The 23,862-nt window shown below is 38.3% G+C and overlaps 2 protein-coding genes and 1 non-coding gene across 3 annotated transcripts; all 3 read left to right on the forward strand.

Annotated features, from left to right (window-relative positions):
* The first annotated feature begins 10,625 nt into the window (after positions 1-10,625).
* Positions 10,626-11,567, forward strand: LOC107133560 (olfactory receptor 52H1-like). Its single transcript, XM_015475879.1, is given in 1 exon segment — positions 10,626-11,567. A coding segment is annotated over 1 exon segment (942 nt).
* Positions 11,568-18,615: 7,048 nt separating this feature from the next.
* LOC125612215 lies at positions 18,616-18,722 on the forward strand. Its single transcript, XR_007342550.1, has one exon. It is a non-coding gene; the product is annotated as a U6 spliceosomal RNA (small nuclear RNA).
* Positions 18,723-22,418: 3,696 nt separating this feature from the next.
* LOC107133571 (olfactory receptor 52H1-like) lies at positions 22,419-23,366 on the forward strand. The gene has a single exon (XM_015475884.2). It carries the CDS (start codon positions 22,419-22,421, stop codon positions 23,364-23,366), a length of 948 nt encoding a protein of 315 aa, XP_015331370.1.
* Positions 23,367-23,862: the final 496 nt, after the last annotated feature.

Genomic DNA, 23,862 nt, shown 5'->3' on the forward strand with positions numbered 1-23,862 from the left:
TCCACTCACCCTACTGTCTTCTTTTACCCTCTTGTCTCTTCCCCCTTCTCTGGTCCCTTTCCCCTTTACAGGATCTTGTTATCCTGTCACTTCCAACATAATTCATGTTAACCCAACATAGTACTGAAAGTTAGAAAAGGTGCTCCTAATGGAAATTCTTCCCATGTGCTCCTCTTGTTCCTGATACCTTAGCTGGGTTGTGCTTTCAGCCAGCTGATGTGGCTCATAGAGAAGGGTATACATAGTTAAGGATATTTAGAATACCAACATAATTCCTTGAGTCTGGGCTTGGGGGTTTTACAAGACCAGTAAACCATGAAGCCACAGATCATTGCAGCTGCCACACCATTAAGAGTTCCAAACTCAGAGGGTTTGATGCTAGAAATTGATCTGGAAAGCCATGCAGAAATATTACAATATTTTACACTTACAACAGATAAACTATGAAGCCTCAAAGAACTGCACATGTGCCCCTGTTGTCTTCTCCAAATTATGTATTTCATGCTTGAGAAGGGCCAGGCCTAATTCTCTACTGCTAGTCTCTATGGAACTGGTCCAGAGGCTGGGCTGTGGCCCATAGACCATTCATAGCTTTCTAGGGCTCCTCACTGGAAGCAGAGGTGAAGATTCAGTCAGTACCCTCTGAATTAGGAAATGAAAATATGTGAGGAGAGGGTAATGATAAGAACTGCTGTGAGCAGCTGCTATTACTCAAGACCATCATTAGTAAATCCATCCCCCTCTCCACACTGTACCCCTCAACTCTAAATTTCATAAAGTCAGGAAGAGAATTTCTCTATTTCCCCCATTTTCTCATATTGACTACAAAGTCATGCATATAAGAGTGACAGTTAAATAGATATTCAGATATATAATTATAAGAGTAATTTCTAGTTCTGTGGTTCAAATGTGAATGAGAAACAATTAGAGACATACCCAAAAAGGGTATTTAATCTGGGTACTCCCAGAGCAGTTAAATTAATAAATAAAAATAACCATTGTGTATATAATGTAAATCAGGGCCATTTGTGTCACTGCTGGAATTCACATAAAGAGGTATAGAAATAAGGAGGAATAAAACAGCCATGCTGGATGAATACTGCCTGGCTCAGGATTGATGAATTCATATACACTTGTGCATAGTTTTGGGCAAAGTCCCTAAAGACACAATTCCAAATATTAAACTCTCAAAAGATCAAATCCCCAAAGTCTAATATCCTGAAAAATCAAAATCCCAAAAACATATTCTGGAAAATATTTTAAAATTCTTTATAAGTCATCTGTGTACATTTTTAAAAGGAGATTATTTGAGAAACAGAACACTTCATAACCTCTTCACATATTAAGATATGCAAGGATCTCATACATATTTTTGTAAGCATGAACATTCAGGCATATGTACAGCAGTTGGACAAGTTTAACAGTGATGGGAAGATGAAATATAGACAGGTCCTGGTCGACCTTCTATAGTTATTTTTTCCTGCCAACGCAGATTGGATGGTGCCAGCCACAATGGACCTCAACCATCTAGGCCACTCATAGTTATACACTCATGTCTCTAGAAACCCTCACAGACTCAAAAATAATGCTTTATCAGGTTTCTGGGTTTTAAATGCAAATAGATGAATACTACTTTACTACCCCCTAAGCCCTTAACTACCCCCAGGTACTCCTGTCTATTTTCTTGTTAATATCCGCCTGCATTTGAGCAACCCCCCCACCCCCAAAGAACCTAACATACACTAACCTTCATTCAACTAAAATGATGCAAGAATCCTGCCTACAACCCAAACACTAAGTCTTTCCCCACAGTTTGATTTTTCCCTTCCTCTTGTATAGCCTCCCCCACTGCTCACAGAGGGAATTGCAGCTTTCAGAATTTCAGCTTCCAGGATTCCACTTTCAGGGTTTTAATCTTTTGAGATTGTGATTGCAGGATTTTAGACTTCAGAGATTTTCATCATTTAGGATTTCCCCTTTGAGGATTATGGTGTTTGAGATTATGACATTTGAGATTGTGTCTTTCCAGATTATGTTTGGCAATAGTCACACAAATTCATTTGTGCACACATACTTATATATACATATAATAGTGAATATAATTAAATGTAAATACATAAACACTTTGCCAGTTACTCTGTTAAAAGCACCAGAAGAAGGACACATTTATATAAAAAAAAGTTAAAGGAATTTGTAAACAGAGTTCCTCCTTATGCTCCTAATGCTAAGGAGCAGGAGAGGCAGATTAGTTTTAGGTCCATGTTACTCCAACATCACTGCTCATTTCTCTGCACCAACTACCATGGAAGAGGCAGCAGCCTGATTCTGAAGGTGCTGGGGGCAGAAGGGGCAGCCCAGGAAGTGCTGAGCTGCAGCAGGAGCCTGAGGCATCTTAAGATAAACCCTGGAGACCAAGAAATATAATTTGACATTCTGAATCCGTGCAGCCATAAATGAGGCAGGAGAGGGTCACGATGATGGATAATTTGCCGAACCACTTCATGCCCAGCATGCTACTGCTGAAAATAAGAAAATATTTTTAGTGTAGAGGTTAAACATTGTAATTGGATTGTTGAATGCTTGCACTTGGAAAACAAAATTGTGCATGAGGATATCACCACATAGTGGCCCTTATCAAATTAACTAATTTCTATGAGGTTCAATTTCTTTTGAAATATATACATAAATATAAGTATGAACATATATAAGTATAAACATAAATAAACACAACAAAACTTACTTGAAACGATATTGTGAGAATTAAATAATAGAATATTTGTAATAACTTCTGCTATTTCTTGGCAAATAAGCATTGACACAGAGTTGTACCTATTATTTTTTCTTGGTTTCTCTGATTTGAAATAAATATTTTTAAAAATGAGTATTTACTTTTAGTTTTTTTCATGATTTAAGGTTATTAACTTTGTTTAATGAAATAGAATAATTTGTGTAAATAGTCACAGCCCTTAATATGTGTTACCAAATTATAAATATTACATCACTGTAAAATATCTTTTTTCTTATCATATTCATAGCCATATAATCTGATTTTATAATTGTAATAATATCTTCAATATCACTCAATATGGTAGAGAAAGGCTATATTAGTTTTCTATTACTGTATAAAAGGCTACCCCAAACTGAAGGACATAGAAGGCTTCGGTTAGCTCACAGAGTCTGTCTCTCATAAGTGTTGGCAGCAGTTTAGAAGGGTTCTGTCTTTCAGAACCTCAGCAGTGTGTAGTGAAGGTGTCCACTGGGAGGTTAAAGGAGAAAAGGGTCTGGTTCCAAGATAACTCAGGTTAGTGGTAGAATACAGTGCCTTGCACTTGTAGAACAGAGGCCCTCAGCTTCTGAAGACTGTCCAAATTTCCTGGTCCATGCACTTCTCCATGGGTAGTTCACAGGATGGCGACTGCTTCTTGAAGGACAGTAGGAGAAAGGGAGCTACTGCTTCAGTAAGACGGTGTTAGATCATAGGGCACAGTCACAGTGCTGGCATCTCTTCATCTTGGCCACATACTGTTAGTTATGAGGAATTCAGAAGTTCTGTCCACCCTTGGGGTGGGGAGGGAATGCACAGAGGCAGGAACATCAGGAGGCAGGAGTCACTGGGGAAAGAGGGGAGCTTCAACACAGAGGGATTTGGAGACAGATGGGGAAATGGTGCCCCCACCACATCTTGGATCCATCTGCTAATGGGAATGGCCAGAAGATTCTGCTCAGGTCCCAGAGCAATAGTTATCGAAACTTCAGAGTGGGGCAGAAAGCATGTGGAACCCCTTTAAGATCACTTTGCCCAGAAGCCTGAAAATGACCCTAGAATTTTATTTAGATCCCCTGCAGAGGTAATCTCCCTGTAAGCAAGAGTGTCACAGTGCAGGGTCTGTTACTGCAAAACTCTGGAGTACCCTGCCAGCAACCCACTGCCCTGAAGACAGAACACAGCAGCCAAGACAGAAGCAAAAGCAACAGCAGCAACAGCAGCATCCACGTGTCTTGGGGCACTTCCAGGATCGCCTGGGGAGGAACACCTGGGGAGGAACACCTGGGGAGGAACACCTGGGGAGGAACACCTGGGGAAGCCCTGCTCAACTCCAACAGGTTGCCCTGCATAGCCCCCAGAAGTCCTGGCTGTGAAACACCTGGGACACTACTCCACCCTGCTTTCCAATGTCTCCCTCCAACACAGAAAACATGTCCAGATCCTGATAGGCAGCTCGTGTTGACTCACCTGGGTGCTGTTCCTTCTACCCCTGCCTGTGCCTTTCCCTCCTTGATAGGCCATGTTCTCGCTAATAGGTCCTCCTAGCCATATGACTGCCAGGAGGTCTTATTGTTAGGAAAGCTTGAAGACATTTCTCTGGTAGGTCTCAGTACTCAGTGCTTTTCGCTTTCTAGCTCTTTCCCCTTTGGGCTTCCCCTGCCTCTCCAGATTCATAAAGTTTCAGAAGCCTTTGTTCAGGGCCCCAGTGAGTGCTGATCCATCCAGCAACTAGTACACCTCTCCTGAGGAAAGCGGAATGGGGAGGAGGCATTTCCTCATGGTTTAACTTCTTATTTATTCATGTGCTTATATATTTATTGGTTCTTTTAGGTTTGTTTTTTTTTGTAACTTTAGGATTCATTTTGATATAATTATGAAAGTATGGAGTGTAATTTGCTCTAATTTAGTCCCCAGTACTTCTCCTTTCCTTCCCCACTGCCCTCTGTCTCTTCCCTTTCCTCTACTGATCTATTTACTTTTTTGTTATATTTTAATGTCTTATACATGATGGTGAGATTCACTGTGGCATATTCATATATGTCCGTAGGAAGGTTGGGTCAGATTTATTCCACTCTTCCTTCCTTACCCTGATCCTTTTCCCTCCCTGTCAATCCTCTTCCTCTTGTCCACTGATATCTTCTGTTTTGATGGAACATTTTCTCTCTCTGTCTCTGTCTCTCTCTTTCTTTCCCACTAATTTTGCACTATCAGAAAAAACATTCAACCTTTGACTTTTTGAGTCTGGCCTATTTCACATAGAATGATAGCTACCCATTCTATCCACTTATCAGTAAACAACATAATGCCATTCTTCTTATGGATGGTTAATACTCCATTGTGTATATATAACATTTTCTTTATCCATTTATCTGTTGAAAGGTACCTAGGTTTGTTCCATAGCCTGGCAATTGTGAATTGTGCAGCTATAAGCACTGATGTGGCTATATCCCTATAGTATGCCTATTTTAATTTTTTTGGACCAATAACTGAAGAGTGGGATGGCTGGAACATATTTGGTGGTTCCAGTCTTAGATTTTTGTTTGTTTGTTTTCAGTACCAGGGATTGAACTCAGGGGTAATTAGATCGAGACACATCCCCAGGCCTTTTTATTTTATTTTTTTTAATTTTTATTTTGAGACAGGATCTCTTTAAGTTGCTTAGGGTCTCACTACATTGCAGAGACCAGCCTTGAACTTGCAATCCTCCTGCTTCAGCCTCCTGAGTTGCTGGGATTACAGGAGAGTACCATCACACTCAATGCATAGAAAATATTTTCACAGTATACAGAATTGTGATCTAATCATTATTTGACTTTTCCTTTTATTTTTTTTAAGACATGTCATTTCATTATTTCTAATTAGAGGTTGTGTTAGTTACCTTTATATCACTATAACAAAATGACTGAAGTAATTAACTCATAAAGAGAAAAAGGTTATTGTGATTCATAGAGTTAAAGTTTCAGTTCATGATTAGCCCATTGCTTTTAGGCTTCTGGTGAGAATTAGGATGGCAATGGTGGAAAGTGGCATGAAAGAGCAGAGCAAAGGTGCTTACCTCATGGCCAGAAAGCCAAAAAAGAGGAAGAGGAAGGGGCCAGGGCCCTCAGTGCCCTTTGAAGGCAGGACCCTAGTGACTGGTGGATGTCCACCTTCTAAAGGTTCAGTAATCTCCCAATAGCACTACCCTGGAGACGAAGTCTTTCATTCATGGGCCTTTTGGGGGATAATCTATTGATTTTTTGTGTTGTTTCCTATGGCTACAGTCAAATTTTTCTCAGAACCTTTACTAGGATGTTCTTGATGGCAGCTTTCTTTGTATTTATTCTTCTTAAAGTTGTCTTTCACTAACCTAGGACCGTTTTATTTGAGGGCAGGGGGGACAGCTAATATCTCTTTAAATATATTTTGAAATATTTACTTTTCCTTTTCTTCCTTGAATAATGTGTGTTATTCCTTTGATATTGTCCCCTTTGTATTTTTTTCTTTCATAATCTAAGTAAATAGTTTTTAGGCCAGAGAGTATGTATTGATTTACCTTTAAGTTTACTTACTCTTTCTTCTGCCATCTTTAATCTTCTATTAAATCTGTTCAGTGATTTTTAAAGTTTTATTTATTATTTTTACAGTTTTCTAATTTTGTCTCACTAGATATTTGATATCCATAAATTCATCACTGGATCAGGATCTCAAATCACTATACTAAGCTTAATTTAGGTTGGAATGTCTAGAAGAATAGGTCGGGATATCTGGAAAGGTGAGCAGAAGGAGGAGGTAAAGAAAGAGAAGTCAGTGTGAGCCACCTTCTCACAAAACATCCTTCAAACAACCAGGATACCTGAAAATAATTCCGCGTATCCATATGACAAATTAACTTGAATAAGGAAAAATTTAGAAGCAAATACAAATGAACAACAATATATGCCATGTAACTGCATCTAGTATTACTGATATATCTAGCATAGTAACACTAATCAAGAGTAGTGAATTGAAGCTGGGCACAAAGGCTGATGCCTGTAATTTCAGCTACTTGAGAGGCTGATGCAGAAAGTTAAAGAAAAGTTAAAAGGTCTAGGGATGTAGCTCAGTGATAAAGTGCCCCTTTAGTGACTGCACTTTTTAACTCTCTATTCTTAGTGCCCCCTCAGTATTAAAGAAAAAAAATAGTGAATTCAATGAATATAATTTACCAACTATAAAACTACAGACAGAATAATGGTTCTACAAAAATAAATAAATAAATAAATAAAATAGCCTTATCCTAAACCTAAGAGCCTGTAATAATGTTAAGTTCCATGGCAAAAGGGAATTCAGATTCACATAAATTTCAGTTACAGTTCAAATAAAAGTAATCAACATTAATATAGGGACATATCTTGGTTTATCGAAATAACTCAAATGCAATAACAGGATTCTTAAAAATGGAAGAGGAAGAGAGAATTGGAGAATCACAGGAAAAGGTGACTATGGTAAAAAGGCAGAAGTATCATTGCTGATTTTGAAGACCAGTGGGCTTCTTGTGGCCAGAAAAAAAAACACAAGGAAATGTTTTCTTTTAGAGTTTCTCAAAAGACATGCAACCATCTCAATACATTGTTTTCAACACTGTAAGATGAATAGTGGGCTTGTGAACTGCAATAGATCATCTGTTTCTACTGTTTAAAGTCAGGAATTTAGGGGAACTTTTTTAGAGTGGCTGCATGATACAAATATACTCAGCATCCAAAAAAATGTATATTTGTATTTTTAAGTACATATAAGAATTTTAATCTATTATTGGGAAAATTTTATAAAACTACATTAATAAGGAGATGTATTACATTTATATTTTTAGAATAAATATTCAATTTTACAAAAGTGTCAAATATTTCCATTTTAACACATAGATTCAATGCAATCAAATAATCCAACTTGTGTGTGGTGTGTGTGTGTGTGTGTGTGTGTGTGTGTGTGTATGTGTTAGTTATAAGACATAACTTCTAAAACTTTTATGTCAGTGCAAAGTACTGAAAATGGGTAAGAAAATTTTAAAGACAAAATTGCAGGGCTTAGGGCTGGGGATGTGGCTCAAGCGGTAGAGCGCTCGCCTGCCATGTGTGCGGCCCGGGTTCGATCCTCAGCACCACATACAAACAAAGATGTTGTGTCTGCCGAAAACTGAAAAATAAATATTAAAAAAAAAAAAAATTAAAAAAAAAATTGCAGGGCTTAAACTCCAATGTCAACAATCTAGAAAGTCTTAGTTGTATTGGAATAGTATTGGTGAAAGTATACATAAAGACTAACTAAAGAATATTGGGAAAACAAAACTATTCTTAGGCTTCTGAGAATGCTGTCTCAACTGATGTTGTCGGATTTGTCTAGAGCTGAATATCCTGTGGGTCCAATATCCACAAGCTATTAAAACCCCAGTGACATTCTATCTCAAGAGAAATTACTTATTATGATGTCTTTTATCCCCTATGAGGGAAGGGGAGTGGAGGGGCCCATCTAACCTAAATGACCTGGGAATATGAGCAAATGCATAAATGTTTTCATTTACTTCTTACGACAATATTTCCTAGTTTAAAATCGTACTCAGTTTCTTCTAAATAGATAGTTCCTACTAACCCTGTTCACCAAGCGACAGAACTCAGAGTCTGGTGAGTTAAAAAGTGCAGTCACTTAGTGAAGAGAAAGGCCTTCACTGGCTCTGTCATTTCATCAAACAATGCAGACTCCCTTTACTCAGGGTCCAAGTATGGGCTGAGCCCTGAAGGACCTGGCCCTGACAGAAAGGGATTCTTCTGGCACCAATGATTCTATGACAAGGAATTAGAGCCTGAGGAGACTATTGGCTTCAAGTGCAGACCAGCAAATATAGCTGGTCTGTACTTAGAGCCAGGAATAGATGGATCCAGGAATTCAGAAGAAAAGGGCTCTCTGGGCAAAAGGAATGAAGTTTTCACTAAAGCAGCAGATCTGAGTTTGGATGTTTTATTTTAGCCTCCCTTTGTAGTTGTAATGATTATTGAGTTTTCTTCTCCTTCAGTGTTGTCCTGAGGTGGGGTGTATGTGTGCAGCAATTCTGTGCTATAAGTGGCATTCTCTCCAAAATTCCCGAGATGCTGGGAGCTTTCTCTGTCCACCTGCTTTTCAGGCCACAGGAGACCACATGACCATCAGTTTAGATAGGATTTCATGGGGACTCTGTTGCTGTACATTCTCCATAGAAGCTCAGTCCCTATAGGAGTTTAGTTTGCATCAGTTCTGAAGATGGAACTTATAGCAGGCATTCATACAGGGAGCTGTCTTGGACAATGGGAACTAGTTACTTTTCTCCTAGGTAGATATAGTGGTTTTGCTTGGGCTGATTGAGGACTCTGAAATTCAAAACTAATCGAGAAGCCTCCTTCTGTAAAGCTTTGACTGGATGGGTGGGGTGGGGGGACCTAGAAGAGTTGAGAGATGTCACAAAATCCTATGTGGTTTCTCCCATCTCTTCTTGTATATAGGACAACGGAGTCCTGCCAAACACACTCATGCAAGTTGTGACTTGTGACGGGCTTGCAAAGTCCACTTCCTATACTTAAAAGCTTTAGAATGATTTTGCAAAAATTTTGTGTGTGTGTGTGTGTGTAAGGTAAAAGCAAAACTTCTTCAAAACTCATGTAAGGATGGCATATATGCTGCAGGGCCTCTCCAGTGCCATACCTACTGGTGTCAGTGTGCCCATTTCCCTTCCCTTCTCATTTCAAAGTACTCTATAAAACAGATCACAGAAGTGGAGTTAAAGTGTGAAGGGCATTTTCAATGTAAAGACCACCCCAAATGTGCTATTTTCTACACAGATGGAGCTTTTCACACATAGAGTCCAAACACTGGCATACCGAAAAGAAAGGAGAACTTTGAGGAAAAGAAAACTTTTTTTTTTTTTTTTTTTGCAAAACTTCTTAGTATCTCTTTGTTTTAATTCCAGTGGAGGAGAGTCAGCTGTGTTTGATTTTGCCTATGACAAATTGCACTAGTTGTTTTCTATTTTGGAGGCATTGTGAGACTCACTGATCATCACTGATCTATAAAGCTATCTCCCCAACTAGCAAAGGGAACAGAGATCCTCTAAGGTTTCCAATATTGCCTGTGAAGTCTTAAATCATACTGAGCTCACTGCTTGTTCAGAAGGGGGAATGTTGTTCCCTTGTCCCTGAATGTTCCCTGGTAGATGGCATCTCAATAAATATACCTCCAAATTTGAACCATATTTCAATCATTGAAGTAAAAGTTCCCACATCACCCCAGCCCTGAAATGTGCCCCTTTTTCTTCTCTTTTTGTTATTTTTTTCCTCCTGCTTTCATATAACAAACTTCATCATATATAACAGTTTTAGTACTTTTATTATTATTATTATTATTATTAGTAGTAGTAGTAGTAGTAGTAGTATTCTCTTTCCATGTCCTCCCTCTTCTAATATTTTTTGCCTTTTGCTTCAAAATTGATTTTTTTTTGCCCTATGAATGAGGGCGCAATTTAAATAATCCACAATGGAAAAGAAAGTTATTGATGTATAATCATAAAAAATTATTGACCCCCAAAATAGCTATATCATAGGGTTTATTAGAATATATATATATATGTATGTATATGTATATGTATATGTATGTATATATATGTATGTCAATGTATAAGACTAGTCAATCCCACAGGTGCCAGCTCATCATCCCTGGGAGAGTACATGCTTCTTATGTAGGAACCCTGAATGTGATAGTTGCAGTAACCAACTATTTTCAGCTCCACAGTAGAATTGGCAGATTTCATAATTCACACTGACAGCTGGTTTGTCCTTAGGGCTCAAGAACCAGTGGATCCCAGACCGAAGAGACCATGTATAACTCAAGTTGTTACAACCCAAGTTCCTTCATCCTTCTTGGAATACCTGGCCTGGAGCACTTCCACCTCTGGATTGGGATTCCCTTCTGTGTCATCTACCTTGTGGCCATTGTGGGCAACTGCATCCTGCTCTACCTCATTGCAGTTGAGCGCAGCCTCCATGAGCCCATGTTCTCCTTCCTGTCCATGCTAACCAGCACGGATCTCATCTTGTCCACTGCCACAGTGTCCAAACTGCTCAGTAACCTCTGGCTTGGCTCCCAAGAAATAACCTTCTCTGGTTGTCTCACACAGATGTTTTTCCTGCACTTCAGCTTTGCAGTGGACTGAGCTGTCCTATTGGCCATGGCATTTGATCGCTATGTGGCCATCTGCTTGCCCTTGAGATACAACACCGTCTTGACTCCACAGGTGATCATCAAGCTTATGGTGAGCATTGTTGTGAGGAGCTTCTCTATTGTCCTGCCAGATGTGTTTCTTCTAAAACGCTTACCATTTTGCAGGACCCGCATCATCCCACATACATACTGTGAGCACATAGGTGTTGCTCAGCTTTCCTCTGCTGACATCTCCATCAACATTTGGTATGGATTTTCTGTACCTCTCATGACTGTCATCTCAGATGTCATCCTTATTGCTGTGTCCTATGTCTTCATCCTCCGTGCTGTCTTTCAACTCTCATCCCTGGGTGCCCGCCAAAAGGCCCTGAGCACCTGTGGCTCCCATGTCTGTGTTATCCTCATGTTTTACACACCTGCCTTCTTCTCCATCCTTGCTCATCGCTTTGGGCACGGTGTCCCTCGGAATGTCCTTATCCTATTTGCCAACTTCTATGTGGCCATCCCTCCTGCCCTAAATCCTGTTGTTTATGGTGTGAAGACCAAGCAGATCCAGGAGAAATTTATTCTTCTCTTCACTTGGAAGAGGCCACAGTGAGTGGACACCAAAGGTGAAATTTAGATTAATTGATTTTTTGAAATTTTACGTAACATAGAAAGACACAAAATGAGGGTATACCTCTTAATAATTTAAAATTTAAGCATTCTACCCTTGTAAAGAATATAAGGAAGTGGAAAAGTAGAGAAAGACAAGCCATTTAAATTTCTGAAACATGAACTCTTTTCTTTAATACCTTGCCTCTGTGTGTGTGTGTGTGTGTGTGTAAAAGCTGATGCTGGATGCAGCAGAGCCAAACTAAGGTTCATATTATTCTTGTTGCTAATTTTGAAGATATTTGAAGAATAGATATTTCCCCAGATGCAACTCATCCTGTGGTTTTGAAATAAAAGCAAAAGTCTTCTGCCTTCCTTTGTCAGGTGGTTATCAACATTCTCTGCTATAATCAAACACTATGTTTCAAACTTTGGTCCTGATAACATACATTATTATTACTTTTTCTTAAATTCTCTACTTGCTTTATTTTTTCCTCCCCATCTGGGAAAGCTTAGAGGTACATATTTTTGTACCCATTTTTCTTAATTAAATACACAAAGAAATCCAACACTTTTAAAAAATATCCCTTAGATTTTATTTTATGGTTTAAGATTAATAATTAAAAATATGTTTGAGAGAGTAATATTATTTAATTTGTTTTTGAATAAGGAGTCACAGACTTAACAAAATTGTAGAAAGATGCTTAAAGGAGGATCCAAGCACAGAATACAGATTTATATGATTCTGAATTCTGAACTCTTCATCTAATTACTTCTTGGGATTCTACTCACACTAATGCCTTACAAACTCTCCCATGAAGAGTCCGGCTGGGCAAAATAACCGGGAGGTGACAAGCAACTTGAAGGTTGAAGCAGGAACTGCTTTATTGCGGGGAAACTCAGCGGGAACTGAGCAGGAACTCAAGGTAGCAGGCACCCAAGGTAGCGGGAGCCGCCTTATTTCAAAACAGCAGAGGTATATATACCTAACTCATTATACACAGCTTGACTCAATTAGCATCATCCAGTTACAGCAATCAGTCAATAAGGAATCTCTACCATCTTAATGGCTTGGTGGCGTTGCCTCACAAACCACTCCTCCTGGCAAACTGCCAGGCGCCATCTTGACTTGATTTGCGGTCCCCAACACTCCCAGATTATTTTCTCCAAAAATGATCTGGAAACTCACTACGTGTCTCTGTACCAAGTGTTCTTTCCCATCTTCCTTCATGATAAATTGCACTATTAAAAATAGGAATGCTACTGCCTTAGAACTGTGATTTGCCTTTATTTCTCTTATGATGCCATCTGACAAAATTAACTCAACATACCTGATATACAATCAGAGACATGATAAGTTGTGGTATAAAAGTGTATTAAGAATTGTAATGCAAAATAATAAGAATAATAAATTGAACAATTGAGTCTGAAGTTTCTATTATTCATTCTGGTGAATATAAACATCACTTTCTGACCTTTATTATGACATGGAATTTGACAGAGCTTTAGTGTATTACCTATCTCTCTGAGAGTATTTCATAGTCTTTTTGAAGGATTTCCAACCTGTTCCTTCTAATGCACTCTATGAAAGCCATAATGAGCATTTTACAAGTTACGTGTGATTGGGTCACCATTACCTTGAAATTTTTCAGTGATTCCAGGTCCTCAGGACTATGCTTGAATATTGTCCTCCTTTAAGATGATTGCAGGACAAGGAAAACTTAAATGAAAAGAGCAAGCTCTCATAAAACTCCAAGTGTTACATTTTAGTTATATTTACTTATACGTAATTTATGTTTATTTACAATTTATAGCAGTTCCTTGCATCTTTGAGAAAGTAATTCCAGAAATAATCTTTTTATATTGCCATACCCAGTGTCTTGTGATTGTACTTAATATAAAATTGGTATAAATTTCCAATGGGGTTGGGTGGAAGCCACCAATAGTCCTCTTGGGAAACTGCCTTAGGATAAGACCATCTAGATCCCAAATCTCCACTCAAAATAAAGGCATGTTTTAAATCATAATAAATATATATTTAAAAATTGAAGGAAATAATGAGTAAAATTGGCATTCTGACATAAAGATCCTATTTGTATGTGTGTATTCAGATATATTTTTTCTATCTGAAATGTTGGTGAAGTGGCTCAGAAGAGGCTCATATAGGAACTTTAATTTTGGCATTATTGAAAACTATCACTTATTTTCTTATGTGTTTTTCTATCCAATATCTGTTTCATATATTTCTTGAAGGCTGAAACATAGTATTTTGTATTTTTTTACACTCTGCCCAATGAAAATACCTAATGCCCCTCATGTTTTTAATGTTTTTCAAGTATATTCAAACATCAACAAAACTCTTTTCTCTCAACTATTGTTCATGGCCTTTTAAATAACTGTTGATAGCTAGCATAGATTTCACAGTACATTATTTTAGCCATTGTTTTATATCCTAAACTCACCATCTCTCTTATATACTCAGCTGAAAAATATATTCAGGGTATCTTGGTGGAGTTAGCTCTGTATTTTGAAGAAGTTGCTGAAAATGTCCCAAAAGGCTAGAATGATACAACTGTTGATAATTGAATTAAGACCACATACCCACCATTACTTGCCTAGTTTCAGCTTCACAAATATGTACAATTTCTAGTCACTGTTATTGGCTTGGTGCCTCTTATTTAGGCTTCAATTAAAAGTCCTTCCTTGCCGGGCATGGTGGCTCACGTCTGTAATCCCAGTGGCTTGGGAGGCTGAGGCAGGAGGATTGCGAGTTCAAAGCCAGCCTCAGCAAAAGTGAGGTGCTAAGCAACTCAGTGAGACCCTGTCTCTAAATACAATCCAATATAGGGCAGGGGATGTGGCTCAGCGGTTGAGTGCCCCTGAGTTCAATATCCTGTACAAAAAAAGAAAAAAAAAAAAGAGAGAGAAAAATCTTTCCTTGAATACTGTATACTATAATACGATCTCTTATATACATTCCCATCGCACATGCACTTTTAATTTTAGGACTATCAAAGTCCTGATGAGATGATTACTGTTGTATTTAGTTTTTAATGTCTGATCTCCATTAGTCCTGAGGACCAAGTTAGCACCTGCCTTGTTCACTAATGTATTCCTATTGAATGCAATTGTGGTAGCACATAATAGCTGCTCAATAAATGGATTAAAACAAATGAGTTTTAGCCTGGATTTATAATTCAACATAAAGAAAAATAAAATTCCACAGCATCAGGCTGATTCACCACAGAGGCAAGATGAAGAATGCCAACCAAGATTGGCCAGTGAAGAAACCATCAGAAAGAGAGGCCTCTTCACAACTGCAGAAATGCCAGGCACTGAAAAATGTCTCCAGGGCATTGTCATCTAAGGATACAAGGGGATATATTTCAACTCACTAAGATTTTGATTCTATTATGCTACCAGCGGTATTACAACATGTTACCCTAAAGTGTGGTCTGTGGCATTTTGAATACTTTGAAATACCAGAAATCAGAAGGGCCTCAGAAAGAAGTCTCCTCTGCTCTTGTCCATCTCTCTTTATTTCCTGTTTATCCCCAGAAAAAATGTCATAGAAACTAAAATTCTTCTTTCTCAAGGAAAGCGTAGAAACTAAAACTCTCCCTGGAGGAAAGACATAAAACCTGGAGAGGTTGCTCATCTACCTCACCTGAAAGGAGGATCTAAGACCTTAATTTCTGAGGACTTACTTGGAGGGAAAGGAATGTTACACAGACTAAGAAGAATCCGAATCAACAGGTGTCATTAAGATTCCCCAGCTAGTTACCATGAGATCCTACCTTTTTTGTCCAATCACATTTCTACCCAGCTGTCCCTTCTTCATTGAACCTGAATTTAAAAATGCAGTTTTCACTGAGTCTTTGGATCTTTATTTCTGAAATCTCCCGTGACAACTAAAAATCAGATTGAATGAATATGATATGTTTTCTCTTAACAATCTGCCTTTTGTTTTAGCGGTGTTGGCCATCAACATTGGAATGGATAAGAGAAAGAACCTACACATTTACATCTTTACACTATGGTTTTGGATTCTAAGATACAAGCTTTCACTAATATTAGCAGAGGAATAAGTTCCTAGTATAGGGAGTGTTAATTTGTTTGAATCACTGGGGCTCATAGGTCTCTCTGGCTCAGAAGCCCTCTCTTCTAATTTGTCTTTCATCCCAGGAGAAGACAAGGGAGGTATTTTTGTGCTAAACCCTCTAGGCTCTGTTTTTGTTCGTCCCCACTGTGACGTGGATCCCACATCTGTTCCTTTTGTCCCTCTGTCTGTCCTTCCTGACCTTGCCACTTCTGTCTGTGGACTGCCTTTGACCTACTTTATTTTATACCCTCTGTTCCTAATCCTGCCTTTGCAAAAACAATTCCAGGACCAGGACTTCCGAGGTATGACTTTGTGGGGAGTAGGGGAGAACACTTGGAGGAAGTAAAAGCTGGTGCAGAGGGGGCCTGAGGAAGAAGAGCAAAGGAGGTGGGGAAAGGGGAGACTCCAAGAAGTAAGAAAGGCCTAGGTTAAAACGTGAACATAGTTCTAGAGCTTATGCTTACTGAAGAGAGTAGAATCAAAGAGGAATGCCTAGCAAGATATTCATTCTTTCTTCCTTTTCAAAATAAATTTTGTACTAGGAATTGAACTCAGGACCTCCTATTTACTAGGAAAGTGCTCCACCCTTAATCTATACTTCCAGCCCATTTTGGCTTTTTATTTTGAGACAGGGTCAAGTGAAGACTCCAGGCTGGTTAAAACTTGTGATCCTCCTGTTCAGCCTTCTGAGTAGATGGATTATAGGCATGTGTCACTGGAACTAGGAGGAGCTTAATTCTGAGTCCTTTACACTAAATTACCTAAACTATTTTTAGATTTTTCTGGAGGTCAAAAGTTCTAATGCTAATAATATGAGAAATGTTTAAGACAATAAGTAGTCATGATATATTTAGGATGGCCCATTCCAGACTGGGACTAGCCATCTGATGATTGACATCTGAAAGTCCAGCTCAGAGACTTTTCATTTAACTCCTAAGTATAAGCATGTGCTTATATTTGTGAACACGTATGTGAAGGAGTGTCTGTTGTTTCTTGGGAAGATGAGGGCAAGCACCAACAAGCTTATTTCCCCGTTCACACCATGGAGCAGCAAACATACAAAATGGGGTGAGGACTTGTCTTCTGGGATGAGTCTTAAAGGCAGTTCTCTGCAATTTATAGACCAACCACGGGTGCCCATTATTTTTAAGGAGGTAGAAGTAAGATCATCGTATCAGTGCATCTAAAATAAAAACCAGCCATAAGTTATGGTACTTTACGTTAAAGATATTACTGAAAAATGTGTCTTGTGTTTAGTGTTGAGTGGGACTGAGCTAGAATATAGAATGTGTCATGACATACTTTTAGTCTTGGGTGAGAAGAGAACAACACTCATTAATCAGAGATCGATCAATAAGTAATAATGAGTAGAATATTTGCTAACGACAAAAACCAGGATTGTGTGATCAAAGAGATTGTGATCTAAGACAAAGACTTATTAATACATTAAAGAAAATATACAGTTTGTGATATCCAGGAAGATTGAGTAAATCATGGAAATGCAAAGCTACAGATCTTTTGTTTTATTTAGAACTTTGAAGGTGGGTGGGGAAGATAATAATTTCTCACATCTTCCTGTGTCCTTACTTCCAGACCATCTTTCAGTGGGGTGTAGTGACAATGGATTCCTTTGGTGAAAGTCTTCATCAAGTTGAAGATACATGAATAAGGGAAGCAAGTTCCCATGCTCTTTGAGATCTTTTCATTTCCCAGAAACGTTTAACAGCACTGGACACTGCTCTGTGTTATTTTATGGTAGGCTATGCAGGGACATTTGGGAAAGAGACCTAGGTGAATGGCAGGGTAGTGAACCTGAATGAACTGTATTAATTGAATGATGAAATGAATTAGTGTGGAGTCCCAAGGACACTCCTATGCTAATTTCTTCACCCTATACTTATTGAAAACTATTCTAAGAGAACTTACTTCTGTCCTATTAAAGTTTACTGTTTATTACATGAGAAAGCTAATAAAGCAAAACTAAAATAGTGCAGTAAGCATTCTGATTCAAGAAGGCAAAAGGCCTCATGAGTTCTTAGGAACATTTCTAGTTTGAATATTTGTCAGTAAAGCTTGTTGAGGATGGTAGGTGAGTGGGAGTTAGCCAGTAAAAAAGAGACAATTAATTTAGCTGAATATCAAGATCAAACACAAGTGCAGGATTTCAGACAGAAGTATTTCCAAAATGTGAAGGTTAAATTGGGGGTGACATAGTTGATGAACCAAAGTTATCTCACTTTTGACGTGGGAGAGGATTCTGTGAGCTCTTCCAATTAATACTCTTACTTGAGGTGGGGTGTTAACATGATGCTTAAGACCAAGCAAAGAAAATAACTGAAGTCCTTTAGAGTGTCATGTAGGAACTCTATCCTACCATGATGTCAATAATGCCACAGGTCCTGGTTAGGTCTAGAAGAGTTTTATGCAAATTCTTCAGGTATGAGTTAAGTATTGGAGATGTAAAAAAGTGGATGCTATTCACCCAGCCAGTTAATGTGTTTCCAAGTAACATAATTTGCTGCCCTTGGTGGATAGCTGACAGGTGGGCGTATTTTGATAACTTTTAAATTATTTTCTAAAATTGTGAGACAAAGCAGAATCAAAGAAAAAATAAACAAATGAGCAAATAAACAAGTAAAAAAAAACTTATTAGGAAGTTCATGGAGATGAAAGAGCTTTCCAAATTTTCAACACCTTTGTTTGTTATTTCTATCATCCTTCTAACAATAGGCAAGATCTACCAGTTCCATCTTTTTATATGTCAGAAGTTCAATCTCTATTGTTACCTTAATTCAGACTGCGAGTATCTACTTCTCTACAACATTCTATAATTTACTGCTTATAAATTGTGTGATGAATACAAATTAAGAGTTAAATATATCATTTGAGTGAATGAAGTATTTAGGCTTTTACAAAATAGTTACAATAAAATTTTAAAAATAAGTAGAGAATGCTCACTTTAGCAGCACATATACTAAAATTGGAACAATACAGAGAAGATTATCGTGGTCCCTATGCAAAGATGACATACAAATTTGTGAAACATTCCATGTTTTTAAGGATTTAAAAATCAGCATACTACAGTGATGTGACTACATCATTATTTATAACAGCTCAATTCACAATAGCTAAGCTATGGAAACAAAGTAGGGGCCCTTCAAGAGATGAATGGATAAGAAAACCTGGTGCATATACCATTAAAGTAGAAGAAATTATGACATTTGTTTGTAAATGGATGGAACTGGAGACGATCATGGTAAGTGAAATAAGCCAATCCCAAAAAAACCAAAGAATGTTCTCCCTGATATTCGGATGCTAACTCACAATAAGCAGCAGGAAGAATATAAATTCACTTGATTAGACAAAGGGAAATGATAGAAAGGAAGGGAAAGGAAATAAGAAAGAGTAGAATGAATCAGACATAATTTTCTTATGTGCATATATGAATACCTGACCAGTGTAACCACACATCTTGTACAACTACAAAAATGGAAAGTTATACTCCATGTATGTTTGATATGTCAAAATATATTCTATTGTCATGTAAAACTAAAGAGAAGAAAGGGAAAAAGAAAGAAATAAGGGAAGGAAGGAAGAAAGGAAGAAAGAAAGAAAAAGAAGCAAGCATAGAGGACTTTTAAGCTTTCTGTATGTTTGGAAATCAACCATATTCTAAATAAATTATTTGCTTTTTATAAATAAGAAGATAGGGCTAGTGATATAACTTACCACTGTTCTTGTATGTGGGAAGCCCTGAGTTCAACACTCAGCCCTGTAAACCCACATACACAAAGATATATGCTTCGATTGTCTTGTTTAAATTTCTGACAACTTCTACTTATTTCATGTAGATTAGTGTATTTGTTTCTGGTTATTCAATAAGCATAACTGTTAATTTTTATTTTTTCCTTTCAGTTTCTATATTGTCCCTTTTCCTCTCCTTAGATAGCATGGGGTGCATGTGTGGTAGGGTGTGAGAAAGGGAAATTCCACACAATTTTGTGGTACTAAGTGGGAACCCTGGATCCTGTGTTATGGGCTCTTGATGAAGCTTCTCGGTATATTGGTATATTGGCCTCTCCTGTAACTAAAGCTTTTGTTAATTAGGGGGAGCTTTCTTTGAGTAACACACAGGTGAAATCCACTGCTGACTTCATCCTTGCCATTTCTTCCCATCTGGAAGTGATAGGTTTTCCATTTTCCTTTTCTCTCTAGTTGCAATAGACCTTAGACCACATCTTCATTTCTCTTGGAATAGTAAGAATATACTTTCAAGTTCACTGTATTTAAAACTTATGATCCTTCTGCTCGGCTTTCCAAGTTGCTAAGATTACAGGTATGCACCACCCTGCCAAGCTAGTCTGCCTTTCCTTCCTTCCTTTCTTCCTTCCTTCCTTCCTTCCTTCCTTCCTTCCTTCCTTCCTTCCTTCCTTCCTTCTTTTTTTTTCTTCTTACTTCCTTCCTTCCTTCCTTCCTTCCTTCCTTCCTTCCTTCCTTCCTTCTTTTTTTTTCTTCTTATTTTCCTCCTCCTCCTCCTTCTTTTTTTTTCTTTCTTTCTTTCTTTTTTTTTTTTTGACACCAGGATTGAAGCCAGGGACACTTGAATGGAAAGTACAACTTTCCATTCTTGTAGTTGTACAAGATGTGTGTTACACTGGTCATGTATTCATATATGCACAGAGGAAAGTTATGTCTGATTTATTCTACTCTTTCTTAGTGGAAGGTAAGCCAAAAGGAGTACACCAGGAGATATATTTTAAATACTCTTTTAATTTTCTCTCTATATATTCTGGCTTTTTTTTCAACCCCTCCCCAACTTGTAATTGCTAAAGGAAAATGCATTTAAATTAGGAGCCCGATGCAGAGGTCTTGGTGCCACCTAATGATACATAGGCTAGAGCAGTCACTGAAGGGATAGCAATGAGTGGATGTAACACAGAGATACTTAGAGGGTGAATACTTGTGATAGGATAATTGTTTAGAAGATGGGGAGGGTGTTTGTGAAGAAGATATGATTAAGATAGAGTCAAAGTTTCTAGACAAAAACACTGTGATGTGCTGTCATTTGTTGAGTTATATAACAATGTAGTAGAATCAGGGTTGGTGCAAGAGACAGACAAGTGGGGTAATTTGGAATATTCTGAGTGGGGTGTACCTGTGGGACTTTTAAGTGAAGATGGCAGGCATAGGATAACAATTGTGTGACTGAGGAGAGAGTACTGTGTTTAAGACCATAGACTTCAAAATGTTCAACATAGGGGTCTCAGTGATAAGTCACAGGATTTGTGAAGATCTCCCAGATGAAGTTTCTCACCAAGAAAGCAGTTAGATATACACAGAACACTGAAGAATTTCAACACTCAGGGGACACAGAGAGAGAGAGAGAGAGAGAGAGAAAAAAGATTGACACCAAGTTTAGAGAAAAAGAGTTTCTATCATGGTACAAAAGAGTTTTGGAAAAAGACTCAACTGTTTTAAGAAAGTTTTTCCAGAATGAGTCATTAAGTGGACTAAACTGGGAAGAATGCCACTGGGCAACTTTGCCTGGAGTCCAGGCTACCCATCTCCTGTTTTTCTTCTTGGAGGGTTGGGAGAAGGACTTGATCATCTTTTCATGAGGCAAATCTAACATAATAAGTCATCAGACTATACTCTTTTATTTTTATCTTTTCTTTTCTTTTGGTACCAAGGATTAAATGGAGGAATGCTTAATCACTGTGCCACACATCCTGTTTACGTTTTATTTTGAGACAGGTTCTCTCGTTAAATTGCTGATGCTTGCTTCGAACTTGTGATCCTCCTGCTCAGCTTTACAAGTTGCAAAGATTACAGGTATGCACCACCCTGCCCAGCTAATCTGCCTTCCCTCCCTCCTCCTCCTCCTCCTCCTTCTTCTCCTTCTTCTTCTTCTTCTAAAAACAAGTATTGAAGCCAGGGGCATTAAACCACAGAATCACATTCTAACCTTTTTAAAAATTATTATTTTGATATTTTGATATAGGATGTCATAAGTTGTTTAGAGCCTCACTAAGTTGCTGAGGCTGCATTTGAACTCAAAATCCACATGCCTCCTGAGTTGCTAGGATTACTAAGCCTGGCTAAACATAGTCTGCCTTTTCTTGAACATTATTCTGGACTAGGAATGTCTGAAGGGCAGATTAAGTCATTGAAAAGTTAAATTTTAGGGAAGAGTGTTTTTTTCCTCTTTATGTTGGTGAACTTTTCTTTAACAGTAATGAGAACCAGGGAAGATGGCTTAGTGTGAGGGAGAAGCAAGAAAGAAAAGAGACCCCCTGTTTTACCTAAGGATTTAGACATTGATCCTGCCTTTGTTAAGCACCTTGTGATCCTACATATTAGTTATGGCATTTCTCTAGGGCTGGGAATTCACCTTGAACTTTGCTCCAATTCCTAACTAGCAATTAAGTGGGTCTCTGCCTAATATTATCCTATGCACACATTTTCTTAGAGAATTTTCTGAGTTGTTGATACAGAGGCAAGACTATTTAGTTTTGTGACTTATGTCTCTGGGACAATGTTTAAATATCACTTCTATTATGACTTAAAATTGTGTCTGAAAATGTGGCAGACATTTACTAGCAAAGAGAAGAAGATAATTAATCATTTCCGAGAAATGAAAGTGAATGGATACTATTGGAGAAACCTCAGAGGTTAATTTCTATTGAAGATGATAACCAAATATCATAAAATTTTTATTTTCAGTTTCTGAGATTCCTCCAACCTACGATCATAATGGTGGCATTCAACATGAGCAGCTTCAATCCAGGCGTGTTCATTCTGCTTGGAATTCCAGGGCTGGAGCCCTTCCACCACTGCATCGGGATTCCCTTCTTTATTATCTACCTTGTGGCCCTGGCAGGAAACAGCGTCCTCCTCTACCTTATTTTCACGGAGCGCAGCCTCCATGAGCCCATGTTCTTTTTCCTCTCCATGCTGGTTGCTACAGATCTCATCCTGTCTAATACGTGTGTACCTAAAACATTGAGCATCTTCTGGCTGGGTCCTCAGGAGATCACCTTCCATGGATGTCTTACTCAGATGTTTTTCCTCCACTTCAGCTTTGCCATGGATTCTGCTATCCTGCTGGCCATGGCATTTGATCGCTATGTTGCTATTTGCTTCCCCCTAAGATACTCTGCGATTCTTACCCATCAGCTTATTACTAAGATTGTGATGGGTATTATCAGCAGGAGCTTTTGTATCATCTTCCCATGCATCTTCCTATTAAAGCGACTACCTTTCTGCCGAACACTCATCATTCCCCACACGTACTGTGAGCACATAGGTGTTGCCCGGCTCGCTTGTGCAGACATCTCCATCAATATATGGTATGGATTTGCTGTGCCTGTGATGACGGTCATGTCAGATCTGATCCTCATTGGTATCTCCTACACTCTCATACTTCATGCTGTCTTTAACCTTCCGTCCTGGAATGCCCGCCAAAAAGCACTCAGTACGTGTGCTTCCCACATTGGTGTCATTCTTACATTCTACGCCCCAGCCATATTCTCCGTCCTTGCCCACCGTTTTGGTCACAATATTCCTCACTCCTTCCACATACTTTTTGCCAACCTCTATGTGACTTTCCCTCCTGCCATCAATCCAATCATCTATGGGGTGAAGACCAAGCAGATTCGGGACAGAATCAACCTCCTCCTGTCCCCTAAAGGGAATCAATGACATGAGATTGAGGGCGTGGCAAAGACAAAAAGTAATACTAGTGATGTGAGGGTTTTTTCCATTTTTTTAAAAAAGCTGATATTTCCATAATATTGACTTCAATTTATATAAAATCCTAGAAATCCACTATGGGTAAGAGAAAGCAGTAAGAAAAGATTTGTATGTGAAGAGAAGCTAAAAATTGAAGATGTTTTCATGCACAGATAGATTAGAGGGAGATCTTTGTCTCATATTCAGATAAAATATCCAAGACATGTAGGATAGCATATTGATTATATATAAAATAGAAGATTTTTATAAACAAGTTAAAAGTAATGAAAAGCCTCATAATTTGGGTTATCTTTGTAGAGCACATTGAAGCTGAAAGTTGGTAAACATAACATGGGATCATTACACTTTCTAAAGCATCCTCTGGGAAAATTAATCCGCTAAAGCAACTGTTTCCAAACAGTTACTGGATACCTGAATCACCTGAACATCTAGGTGAAAATGCCAA

The sequence above is a fragment of the Marmota marmota genome, unplaced genomic scaffold (genome assembly GCF_001458135.2).
Source record: "Marmota marmota marmota unplaced genomic scaffold, marMar, whole genome shotgun sequence".
NCBI lineage: Eukaryota > Metazoa > Chordata > Mammalia > Rodentia > Sciuridae > Marmota > Marmota marmota.